The 12,315-nt window shown below is 38.1% G+C and overlaps 1 protein-coding gene across 3 annotated transcripts in view; it reads left to right on the top strand.

Annotated features, from left to right (window-relative positions):
• HOOK3 (hook microtubule tethering protein 3) overlaps positions 1-12,315 on the top strand; it is a 51,631-nt gene that overhangs the window by 28,790 nt on the left and 10,526 nt on the right. For 2 of the 3 annotated variants that reach the window (XM_042449770.1, XM_042449772.1), the window contains 6 exons: positions 314-424; positions 3,911-3,998; positions 6,268-6,337; positions 6,767-6,907; positions 8,365-8,452; positions 10,913-10,918. In XM_042449770.1, the coding sequence (XP_042305704.1) occupies positions 314-424; positions 3,911-3,998; positions 6,268-6,337; positions 6,767-6,907; positions 8,365-8,452; positions 10,913-10,918 (504 nt within the window). The remainder of the gene's footprint in view (positions 1-313; positions 425-3,910; positions 3,999-6,267; positions 6,338-6,766; positions 6,908-8,364; positions 8,453-10,912; positions 10,919-12,315) is intronic. The other variant, XM_042449771.1, reaches the window with a different exon arrangement.

Genomic DNA, 12,315 nt, shown 5'->3' with positions numbered 1-12,315 from the left:
TCAGTCCTTACTAGGGTTAGGGGGTGCGGAAGCACCGCACCTTCCTAACCCTAGTACGGACTGAGTCTGTACTTTAATGGCGGTCTGTAACCCGCCTTAGTTTCTCATGTAACTCTAGTGTAACAAAGGTTTTGCTAGGAAAGGAGTCAGGAAGGTAGGCTATGAGATTGAGATTTGTCTAGTTTTATTTATAATAATTATAATGATAAACCGTTGTTTATTATTATGTCTAAATAGTGCTGTTGGTTCTTGTGAATATATACATATGTTTGTTCTTGTACTGGTGATTTGTGAGCCCATTTTGTTCTTTCAGGTAGTTGAACTCCAGAGTAGATTGTCTGAAGAATCCAAGAAAGCAGACAAATTAGAATTTGAGTACAAGATGCTAAAAGAAAAAGTAGACAGTCTGCAAAAAGAGAAAGATGTATGTATGTCAGTATTGCTTTTCTTGTTTTTATTTAACAGAAGTAATGTTATATCTTGAAATTGATGTTATCTGTGTGGGACGTCTGGGTGGGGACTATGGCAAGTTGAGAACTCTGCTTTGTGCTCCGTAGCAGAGATAGCTAAGCAGCATAATAACTAGCTAGTTAGAGTTAATTAACCATCAAGAAAGGCCTCCAGACAAGGAAGAGAGTGTGAGATTGCCCACAACCACACAGGATTGCTGCTTCTCGTAAGGAAACCAGTGAATCTACACCTCTCGGAAGCAAGTTTTGAGCAGTAGTGAGCCATAGCATAAATATCAAGTTCAAGCTGCTTAGTGAGTCTCTGAAAGATATTGGACCTGCAAATTCCTCATTTTCCTAATCACTGTTAATGATCTAATTTATAAATGAAGACAGTTATTCTGCTGGCAGAAAAAATAAAGCTTTGGTTAGTCAACTTCTTTCTGTAAACAAGAGTTGATTAAAGAAAAGCTTATTTACAAGTTTTTTGCTAAAAGAAAGCAAAATGCTTAGCAAGAGGTGGCTTAAAGTTTTACAACCAATAGAGATGACAACTTTAAAAGATACAAGATTTCTTATTTCGTCATTGAATTTATCTTGGGAATACTGGATATAATTGAATGAAGAGGATTCTTCCAAGAGAAAGTCTATTGTTTAAAGGTGATAAGATTTAAGAACAATGAGACAGTGGCATTGGAAGATACTGAATTTAGTCTTAAAACATCAGACATTTGCCTTTTGCTTTTAACCTGTAACTGCTGGACCCATGGAATATGGAGCCTTATCCAGAAATTTTACAGAAGCTGTTGGAAGAGATCAGATATCTGAGAAATTAGTATTTGAGAAAGGATGATATGGAAGTATTGAAAGAAGATTGGAAAAATGAGGTTAAGGAATTTAAAGAAGCTCTGAATGCTGCTTGGGGCTATGGTGCAATGTGATGATGACAAAGTGGAAAGTTTAAAAAGTGAAATTGAAACCATACGTTAAAGGGAAAGAAAAAGATTTTATTTTTCTTTTGGTAAACAAAGAATTGAAAATTAGTATTGGAAGATCAGCCTCAGTTGATGGATGGACTGGCTTTTAAAGTTGAGCAAAAAGTTGAATGTTGAATATTGGGACGATGTTAAGATGAATATGGATGCTGTGCTGTTTCAAAATAAGTATGTTAAGGTATGGAGTAGAATTGACAAAGATCTGTTTGAATGTGAGGGACTGAATTAATTGGAGAAATTTTGGGATGGAAAAAATATTTCTCTAAGAGTGATGTTTATATCTCAGACAATAGCTGTTTTGATAATTGATGTACCACTTAAGCAATGGCAAGGCGAAGTGCCCAGGTTTGTAAGGGTGTGTGTGGGGGGGGGGGGGGGACCAAGAATCAGATATGAAGTGAAGAATAAGTTAAGTGTGTGTCAAAATTAGTTAAGAATTTTGGCCATAATTCACTGATCGATCAATGGGAAAATATATTGTTAAAGATCATGGGATCATGCTTTGTAGTTTGAGAGATATGAATACAGTCCACCCTCATATCAGCAGACTTGCCATCTATGGATTTAACCATCAGCAGATGGCAAGCTTCTGTTTTTTTTTAATGGCAGTGGGCGCATGCAGCCGCGCTAGTGGGCATGCACAAACTGCACCACCATTAAGAAAAATGGGACTTGAACATGCATGTATTTTGGTATCTGTGGGGGTTCAGAACAGATCCCCTGCAGATATGGAGGTCTGCCTGCAACTGTATGCATTTATTTTTTAAAAAAACAAAACAAAAACAACTGTATGCATTTATAACTATCATAAAGAAGTCATCTTTTTATACTTTTTTCCTTCTTGTTCTTTTTTCTTTCTTTTTGTGTTTCCTTTCCTTCCTCTTAATTTCTGTAAGCTTTATTATATCTTTTAAAAAATTATAATAATTATTTTTTTAAAATTATGTTGTCTTTTAAAATTTTGATGAAATGTCTCTATACTGTTATGTTTGTGCAACATACTTAATTATCTGACTAGTTCCAAGGGTCTTTTCTGAGCTTTTGAGGAAAATACAAAAGGTACCAAATTTGTCATTCATACTTAGTTTTACTTACTTCTTCTTCCACTTAAAGCTTCCATGACCCAGTTCTTACATTGTCTTCTGTCTCTTAAGTGTTGCAAATCTTGTTTGGTAGTTCTTTGTAGTTCATTTATCCTGTTCTTTCCTGTGGGGTTCTGTCACTTACATGCCAGTACACATGTAATGTCAGCCTCAGGGGAAGGCAATGGCAAACTTCCTCTGAACAAATCTTGCCAAGAAATCCCTGTCATAGGTTCGCCTTAGGGACACCAGAGGTTGGAAACAATTTGAAGGCACACAACAACAATGCACACTATGCACGTTGTGTCCATAGTACAATATACTATGTGTACATTGTCTATGTTGTTAGTCTTGTGATAATGGAAGGTGCTCTTACTTGATCATGAGGGATTTCCCCCTTCTGTGCACCACAGTCTACATCATTCAGCAGAATCCTACAGCTCTTTTTGTAGCATGGAGAGAAGCAACTCTATATCATGCTTCAGCCAAGACCTAGAGATGTGTATCTCCAAAACAGTATAATTAAATTCTTTGTATTATTGTTTCTACTGTAACTCAAAGATTAATGGCTCACATTGTATCAATTGCTGAATGGTAAATCAGCACTTAGGGTCCATGCTGCTAATGTAGTCGATCTACTGTGTTTTGGTTTAGCAATTGAATTTAGGTTTAGGATAATAATATTTTCATATCTCTGAATCTTTTCCCTTTTCAAATAACACAGTTTCTCTGTTTATAGCTGATCCAGGTTAAATTAAAATAGTTACTATAGAGGGGAATCCCAACAAAGTTATACAGTTTTTGACAGAAGTCCCACAACTCATAATGTGTAGTTTAATATTGGGATTCTGACAAGTATAAGAACTTAATTTGAAATCTTGGATTAATGGACACTTTCGTCCATTCAGTTTTTCCTTTTTTTCTACAAAACATCTAGGAAGATGAGGTCATAATACTATTCTTTAGCAAAGTGTTAGATATGATCAGTTCTAAACCATTTATCATCCCAGTATTACTCTGGGGGCAATAGCTTATTAATATCTTATTTTAAAGCAGTGGTACTGTTTCTACCTCATCCCACCATCATACAACTCATGTTGTTTTTCCTAAGTGTATCACGTTACCTAGTTCACTTCGCCTTGTCTTTCTGGAATTTTTAATGGAATTTCTCTAGTCAGTGGGAGTAACACCAGGGAAAGCAGGAAAGGGTCTTCTCAGGAGTGGCAACCCAGTCGTGACATGCAAGTCACTTGATATCAGATTAAAATAAGTGTCTTCACTCAAGCTTTTGTGGTCTGCTGACTATGCCTTTGCTTTGGCATCATGACTTCTGCATTATGAACTTGACTAATAATCAAGTATTTGCTTTTTCCTTTCTTTGTAGCGGTTGAGAACGGAAAGAGATTCCCTAAAAGAAACTATTGAAGAAATTCGATGTGTGCAAGCACAAGAGGGGCAGCTTACTACTTCAGGTAAAGAAAATGATGTGTATAGTCTCTTTCCTTTAAAATCCTGTGAAGAATGTCAGAGCTACAGGGTCTGAAAAACCACTTCCTCTGCTATTTCAAGAAATGATTTGGTACAGCTGTCTAGGAGCAGATTTAAATAATGATTATGGCTTCCAGCTCAGTGTTTGTTCTGTGTTGTGTGTATGATTCTTTAATTGCATCTGTATTGCTCTTTGCATCTTTTGGCTCATATTGGAATAAATGAATAAAAGAAGAGGACTAAATTGCTTTTAATTATTCCAGAGCAGGAGTAGGCAAGGTGTGCCCTTGGGGCATCTCTTGACCTGTTGGTTGATCTTACAGTCCTTGACCATTTTAGATTCCCCAGAGTACATTTTTAAGTGGCTCTCATGGAAACTTCCAAGAGCAGTAATTCACAATTTAAGCAAGCTACAGGGGCCTCCTGCACTGTTTACGATTTAACAGCAAATTGCCCATTTTTCAAAACCAGAGGCGGCTTTTTAAATCTTTTAAAATTATATTTTGAGGGTTTGGCGTTGTTAGCAGTCTATGTGGCCCTGATGGATATGAGTAGGAGAAAATGTGGCCCTGGACTTACCACAGTTTCTTGCCCCTTTCCTAGCGTAATAAAAAATGTGGAGATAGATCTCTGATGTCATCAGGAAATTGAATCCATTGATTTTGAGTTCATCTTAGTTATGAACAATAGGATAAGCCAAAGAGCTGTACTGTAATTCGGAAATTCATAAATATCTCAGGATATCTGAAAAATTACATTTTGTCTTGTTTTATTTTAGTTACAGCTCTTGACTTTGTGGGACATAAAATTTTAACTTAGGGGCAAAACAGACCACCCCTTTGTGCCGGCTTGGGGGCAGTGTCAGTGCATGGCATTTAGATTCTGCACACTCTGACACCGCCCCAAGCCAGTGTCACACTGCCCACCCAACTACATAGCGGGCAGCTTTGTGGCAGTCTGGCAGCACAGCATTTATATGCCACATGTTGTAGGAGTGATGCAAAGCCACGATGGTGGCAGAAAAGCCAGCTTTTTGCCAGCTCAAAAAGGAGTGGCATTTTGCCACTTCTTTTTGTGCCGGCAAAAAGCCAGGTTGGTGGTATAGTGTGCAGTTGCCGCGGCCCCAACTTGGCGTTCAAAGGGGCAGCATCAAGCTCCCCTTCAGGGCCATCTATTTCAGCGTTAAGACTCCATAGATAATAAAGTATATGATATTTACTCACCTGGGAAAACACAATCCCAGTAGCCCAGTTCAGATTATAGTGTACTAAGGTCATATTGGTTGTGTTTTGTTCTCAGTTTCCTTGGGTTCCATACTAGGAGAAACACAGGTTATAAATGAAAGAATTAAATAAGTCAGCTTCCCACTCTGTGATTTTAGATGGTTATGTAATGTGGAGTGATATGTTTGAAGGACTTCATTTCTGCTGGACATTTCCCAGCCTGATTTGGTAGATATTAACAATGTATAGTAAATTAATAAAATCTGAGTTATTTATTTTAAGTATCTGGTGAATTTTCACACATTGGTGAATGTCAGAATAAGGAAGTCAGTGAGGCTAATCAGCTGTGCTTATGGCAAGGTGTGGTAAATAAAAATGAATTTTGGTAACTTTAATGTGAGTATTCACCTTCAGTCTTTTCTGACACTCTCCTTTAGTCTTCTTCTAGCTTGAGAATTGCTGTTAAATGTCTACAAACACCCAGTTCTAATGCTTAGCAATAACAATAAATTTATTTGGAATTCCTAAATCAATGGATGGAGAAATAGGGCAGATTTTGAGGTCTATAGAGGACAGGGGTCTTGGACATGTCTCTTCGATAGGGTTGCTATGAGTCCAGGTTGGCTCAAAGACAGTTAACATCAACAAACAATTGCTCTCCAGCTGCTTTAATTGCATAGGGGCAATTTTGCCATGTCTCCCACTCCCCCAACTTGTTTTAGCCCAAGAGGTGCCATTTTAAACCAGGAATTTGAAAACTGCCAGTCTACTTCCTGGTGGAATTAAAAATTCTCCTTTGTCTAAGTGTTGCTTACTCTGTTAAAAATAAACAAATCCCAAAACCCACAGATGTTCTGGTCAGACATAAGAACTCCTGAGTCTCACTGCTTTTGATAAGCATGGTAAACATGTTCTTTCATTTTTCCCACTGAAATCAGTAGTATTTTAAAGTACTTAGCTTTAGTTCAGTCATGGCCTCTTATAGCCATATGCTGTCTAAAACATTTTTTCTCTCTTATTCTCAAAACAGGATTGTTGCCATTAGGAGGTCAGGAATCATCTGACAGTTTAGCAGCAGAAATTGTTACCCCTGAAATCAAGTAAGTTTAAACATATCATCTTCCTGGGCGTGCACTGAGCCTTGTATTTCATTTAGTGTGTTGTTGGTACCAAGATTTACAATTATATCATGCTCATCTCAGTAACATGTTTTCTTTTCCTAAGATCTCATAAAATAATTTCAGACACTCCAATTCAGCGGAGATGTGGCCCCAAGGCACATTTTTTAGGGTCCACTGTACTCAAATGTTTTTCGTGTTAGGCAAAATGTCTGGATATATTTTGCTAAATCTTTTAAAAATATATTAATTAAAATCATTTTTAAAAACATCTTTAATTCCAGTCAGGACTTTAAACAGCCAGTTGGTTGTAGGAGGATTAAAATATTCTTCATGCTTTGGTTGATAATAGTAGTACTCTCTGTAGCTCATGATAGATATTTTATAATGATTCTTATTGTGATCTTCTAGGGAAAAACTTATCCGTCTTCAACATGAAAATAAGATGCTAAAGCTTAACCAAGAAGGATCTGATAATGAGAAGATTGCCTTGTTGCAGAGCCTTTTGGATGATGCCAATCTTAGAAAGAATGAACTAGAGACAGAAAATAGGTAGGAAAGGGCTGTTTTCCTTCTCAACATGGTACCTGGTGGGCCTCGTTCTGTCTGTATGTCAGCACGGTTTGCTTTTTGGTAAACAATGTAAGCTCTGCTTTAAGTAAAAAGAAACAAACTACTTTAAGGTATACTATAATCTTCTGTATCTTTCACGGATCACATGACATGAAAAATGTGTTTGTTTCTTCCAGCAAATTCCACATTGTTTGTTTCAAGGGAAGACAAAAGTACCTATGGTAACATAATAACATTTGAATAGGAGTATATCAATGATGAAGGCTTTGAAGGGAGGCCATTGTGTCTGCAAATATTTGTGAACATGTTTAGGTACCATAGCTAACAATCCCTGGCATGTGGCTTTACACGTTTGCAGATATTTATGTCTTTCCTTCAAAGGTTGTCTGTTTGCTAGGGGACTATAGAGTTGACATATAGCCTTCACCTATGTTTGTACTGTGTGATGGCCCCCTTCAGTTGAATAAAGTAGGTCTACAACCCTACTGTATCTTCAGTATTTTCTAATCTGGTTCTAAAATTCTGTAAACTAACATATCAGTTCCATTTTCTACTGTCTATTCTTTGAAGTACTGCTATACCCAGTAAAGCTGTGTTCATAATTTAGCATTGCAGAAAGCCTTTTTACCCAAACATTCATCCCAGGCTGCTCAAATTGATGTTTATGGGAGGACTAACTTACTCTGTTGCATGACAGGCCCTCAGGGGGCTGACTTTGATTTTACTTTAGGTGAGATTCTGCAGAGGTGAGACTTCAATAGAATTTTAATGCTGTGGTGGAGGAGATTCTCCCTTTATTGTCTAAACTGGAGGAATTTTAATTTGCTAAATTGATATTTCCCCAGAGAAAGCCCTTTCTGTAGTGCATTTGCTTTAGCACAAGTTTGTAATGTGTGGTCTTCAGCCAATTATTAGAACTTGTGATATTTAAAGTTTGCAGACTTGGATATGCTTCTTGGAAAGACCTTTTTTTCTCTTCCAGATCTGCATTTGATTGGGAAAAGGGAAAGGGCATTTTCTGTGGCCTTGCCAAAACTTTAGGACTCCCTTGTCTCTTCCTTGTTGGCCTTCTGCAGCATACTGACTTTTATCTATAGGAAGGCTTTAGGCATTTTTCAAGTAGCACTGCATTTCTTGGCCTTCCCATAATTGTCTCTTGTCACTGACATTTTCTACTTTTCCTGTTTTTAATAGCTTACTGTGTTCTTATTTTTTCAATCTGTTACATCCCTTGCAATGGACTTGAAAAGGCTGGATATACAAAAATAATAAATAAATAAATATTGTGCCTCTTGTTTGAATGGTACTTAATTTAGGACCATAGTGGCTTATCTATATTTATATAAAACTTTGCAAAAATCTACAATTGTAAAATTAAGCTTTGGGGACTGAAATAAGTAGAAAATTAAAGATAATATGTTGTTCATTATTTACAGGCTTGTAAATCAGAGGCTTCTTGAAGTACAATCTCAAGTTGAAGAATTGCAGAAATCATTACAGGAGCAAGGTTCAAAAGCAGAAGATGTAAGCAGAAATAAAAATATGAGCAATTTTCCAATAAATTCTGATCCCTGCTATTCTAATGCTAACTATGCTTTTTTTTCCTGCCAGGTTTCATACTTTCAAATATAAAAGTGTAACAACAGTTCACATTATTTTTAGTGACAATAGCTTTTTCCCAAAATGAATGTTACTGGCAAATGGAAGATTAAATCATGTACTCAGGTCTCCATTTTATTTGTATCCCACCTTTTTTCCAATTTGGGATCCAAGACAGCCAGTGCTACTACTCCCCTTAATGATATAAAAATAATCAGAGGAGTACTATAGTGGTGCAGCAGATCTTTAGGTGGCAAAATGATCATCTTTTGAATAGCTGGTAACCTATTTGATATAAAGGTTGGTCTTTTGACATGCATCATACTTGGCATAATACCTCTGTTGTGTATGTTCTTTGGAACATCTCTGAGACTGTATTGTGTGAAGGGGTACTAATCTGGTAGGATTACTATCATTCCTGTATCATGAATTGTATTCAGCAAGCCCTTCCCAAGCATTAGAATGAGGGTAGATGTGGCGGACTCCAAGAGTATCAATTCAACCACTAGGTTGAGGAGAAATGAACAGAAGTTATTTAGTTGAGACAGTCTTTTCCCTTTCCAAGAAGGTGATTAGAGCAAATGGGACTGATCATCTGTTTTGTGAATACACCATGCAGAAGCACCATGGGCACCCAGAAGTGATGAAGAATAAAAATCTCCTGTTTTTTGTCTTGGATGTACCATATATAGACAGATATAATTTAAAAAAATTAATGCCCAACCCCACACCACCCCCAACTGGGTCAGTTTATACATGGGCCAGAGTGATATTTCTGTCCACCATAGCACTGCTTCTAGCCTTTCTTAATGCCTATTCAAAAATGGTGGTGGCAGCAGTGACGGGAGCTCTTTCGCATTTGCTTGCTGTGACAGGGAGAGCAGAGAGGATGCACACTTCTTCCAGGCTTTCTCACCATGGACTAAGCTCCAAGAGTCTGAGATCTTAGTCTGTGCTGAGAGACACTGAAGGAAACCACCACCCTCTCTGCTGTCTCTCCAGTGGCTCTTTGGGGTCTTTTCCACTATGGTGGGGAGAACAGAGGGTGGGTGGCTGCTTCTTTCAGGCTTTCTCGGCACCAACTAACCTCTGAGAGCTTAGTCCATGCTGGGAGAGCCTATCTAATTAAAAAGATTGTATGTACAGTGCTGTGTAAATTTACAGCGCTTTATAAATAAAGGTTAATAATAATAATAATGAAGGAAACCTCACCTCCTCTGCTATGTTTACTACAACAAGAAAATCTCCTTGCCAGCTGATTTGGGGCTTCCCCTCTGCAGCAGAGAGAGCAGAAGTAGTCAGGAGAAGCTGAAAAAAGACCCAATCTGCTCTGAAATCCCTAGTGCTGCAGCAGTACCTCTGGTGCTTCCTGCCAGGGTAAGGAGATTGGAGGAGGTTGAGAGAAACTGGAAAAAGTCCCAGTCCCCTCAGCTCTCCCCACCATTGTGTCAGCTTTTTGATGCTTCCCTTCTGGGGCAGGGAAAGTGGATGGGCTTCTTTTAGGTTATTCATGGATGGACTGAGTTCTTGCCTTAAAGGAAGCACTGACCCCTTCTACACTGCCTGGCAAACATTTGCATTGCCTGGATGGGAAAATGGCGGGAGCAACCTGGAGTGGCTGGGCCTCTGAGGTGTTATTGCCACTTTCCCTTCTCTGCAGAATGGATTCAAGGAGTGCTGTGCTGACCTCAAAAGTTTTATCCTCGGCTTATCCACAGGTTATATCAAAATCTATGATTTTTGCCCCCAAACCCGCCTGCAACTTAGACATGAGGTTGACTTATACACAAGTATATATAGTAGCATACACATGTTTGAGATGTATGTACTATACAAGCAATCACTGTTCATTGTAATATTCAGAGGCTACCATTTAATAATAATGTTTGATGCAAATAAGCATTTGGTGACTTGAGTCAAATAGGCTGTATTTGGTTTATTGGTATCAGTGTTAGGATAGGTGTTCACCAACCAAACTTGACCACTTTTGGTAGCTTTTCCATATATTCCTATCAAAATCCTATCCTGATAGTTTCAGGAAACCATAATGTTGCCATGCCATCTGCTTACAATGATTACAACCTTCCTGTTTTAAAATTCTAGGCTAAGGTTGTGTATTTTATTTTAAACATTATCTTGTTTATAGCATTCGTACACATTCTTGAATTACATTTGCCATAGCTTTTTGCAGCTCTCTAGAGGATGAGACAGAAAGAAGAAATTGTAGAGAGCATAGAAAGAGAAGAAAATATGCATGCTTTGTGAGAATGTCTTGCTTTAAATGTGTTTCTCTCAGAAAAATACTAAATAGTTTCTTCTGTTGGCTGCTGTTTTGCTTCGTACTAATCTGTCGCCTTTGTCTCTTGGCATGGGTTTCTGCTGAAGGCTATTGTGAGTATGGCTTCCTATTTACTTCACCCTGTTCTGAATCAATCAGTACCCATTTGTGGCTCTGACTTTTTCAGAGACATTTAAATGGATAAAGTTTTAGTTCTTATTCATGTTACATTTTCACATACTATGTGCTATCCATTTGTTTAGCAAATGGTTGGGGACACAAATGTGCCAACTATTTATTTTTTTTAGTGTTGTCCTTGTTGCAATGTTTCAGGCAGGTTGGTTGCACACTCCCTTAAAAATAGGTGAAGTCATTTGCAAGGACTGTTTCAACTGCTATATATTTTTATCTGTAGTTAATGCCTTGTAATCCTTTTATTAATCCTTTTTCTGTTTTCTTATTCCTTTCTTATTTCGTTTATATGCCGCCTTTCTCCTGGAAAGGGACCCAAGGGGCCTCACAGATATTTTCATAAAATGATTTATAACAGTCTAGGTGCTGAACTTCACATTGTTTATGTATTTATTTATTTGGATGTTCTCACAAATTATTCCTGTAAACAAAAATTATGATATAAACTTTAAATCTGTATCAATTACGCTAGTCAGGTTGGGACTTGTCTTCATTGCTTATAAGCACCAAATTTCCCCTGGGCTTACTGTGCTCTTTATATAACGCAGACCCCAAATCGCAAATTAGGTCTGGGCTGTTTACACAACACCCAGACCCAATTCAGTGTTTCCACCTCCTGTCCTGCATTAAAAAGACTTACCTTTTGCTCTGGGTTTTCTGGAAAACCTGGAACAAAATGTGGTGACAGTGGATGGCTGCCTGCAGGCATGAGTTGTTTTGAGGTCAGAATAAGGCTTGGCACCTCATTCTGACTTCAGGGCGGCTCACACCCTCAGTGGCAGCAACAGCCAGCTTGCAGGGACTGTGTGAGAAGGCGGCCACCCAAAAACCCACAGCAGGTAAAGGAGAATTCGGGGCTAGCATATGCCAGGGCCAGTCCAGATTATTCAGGCAAATATAAACGAGCCCTTGGATTCATAGATTTCATACCATATAAACCCCAAAATCAATGCACTTTTGTATAAATTGCCACAGACCCAATATTCAGATAGCTCTAGATGAGGCAATCATGCATGCAGGTTTTCACTCAAGCATTCATTTTGTGAGGGAGCTTACTAGTCATCATCATGTGCAGCTGTAACAAAAAAGCCCATATGTCAATGTTGCATATAGTAATGTATAAGTTTTTATGTTCAGTTGTCATGTATGGATTGCGTAATATGTGAAGCAGGCTTTGGGTAAAAATGTTCAGAGACTTTGGAAGTCTTTTTAGCAAATGCCATGTCTTATATTAAAGTACAGATTTTAAAAACCAAACCCTGGCGGGTTATAAACCGCCGCTTTGAGGCGGTCTGCTGCCGCCGCCGTTTGCTCAGTG

This window comes from Sceloporus undulatus, chromosome 2, assembly GCF_019175285.1.
Source record: "Sceloporus undulatus isolate JIND9_A2432 ecotype Alabama chromosome 2, SceUnd_v1.1, whole genome shotgun sequence".
In the NCBI taxonomy this organism is placed as follows: domain Eukaryota; kingdom Metazoa; phylum Chordata; class Lepidosauria; order Squamata; family Phrynosomatidae; genus Sceloporus; species Sceloporus undulatus.
The sequence above is the reverse complement of the archived record's forward strand: the minus strand, read 5'-3'. Positions and strand labels throughout refer to the sequence as shown.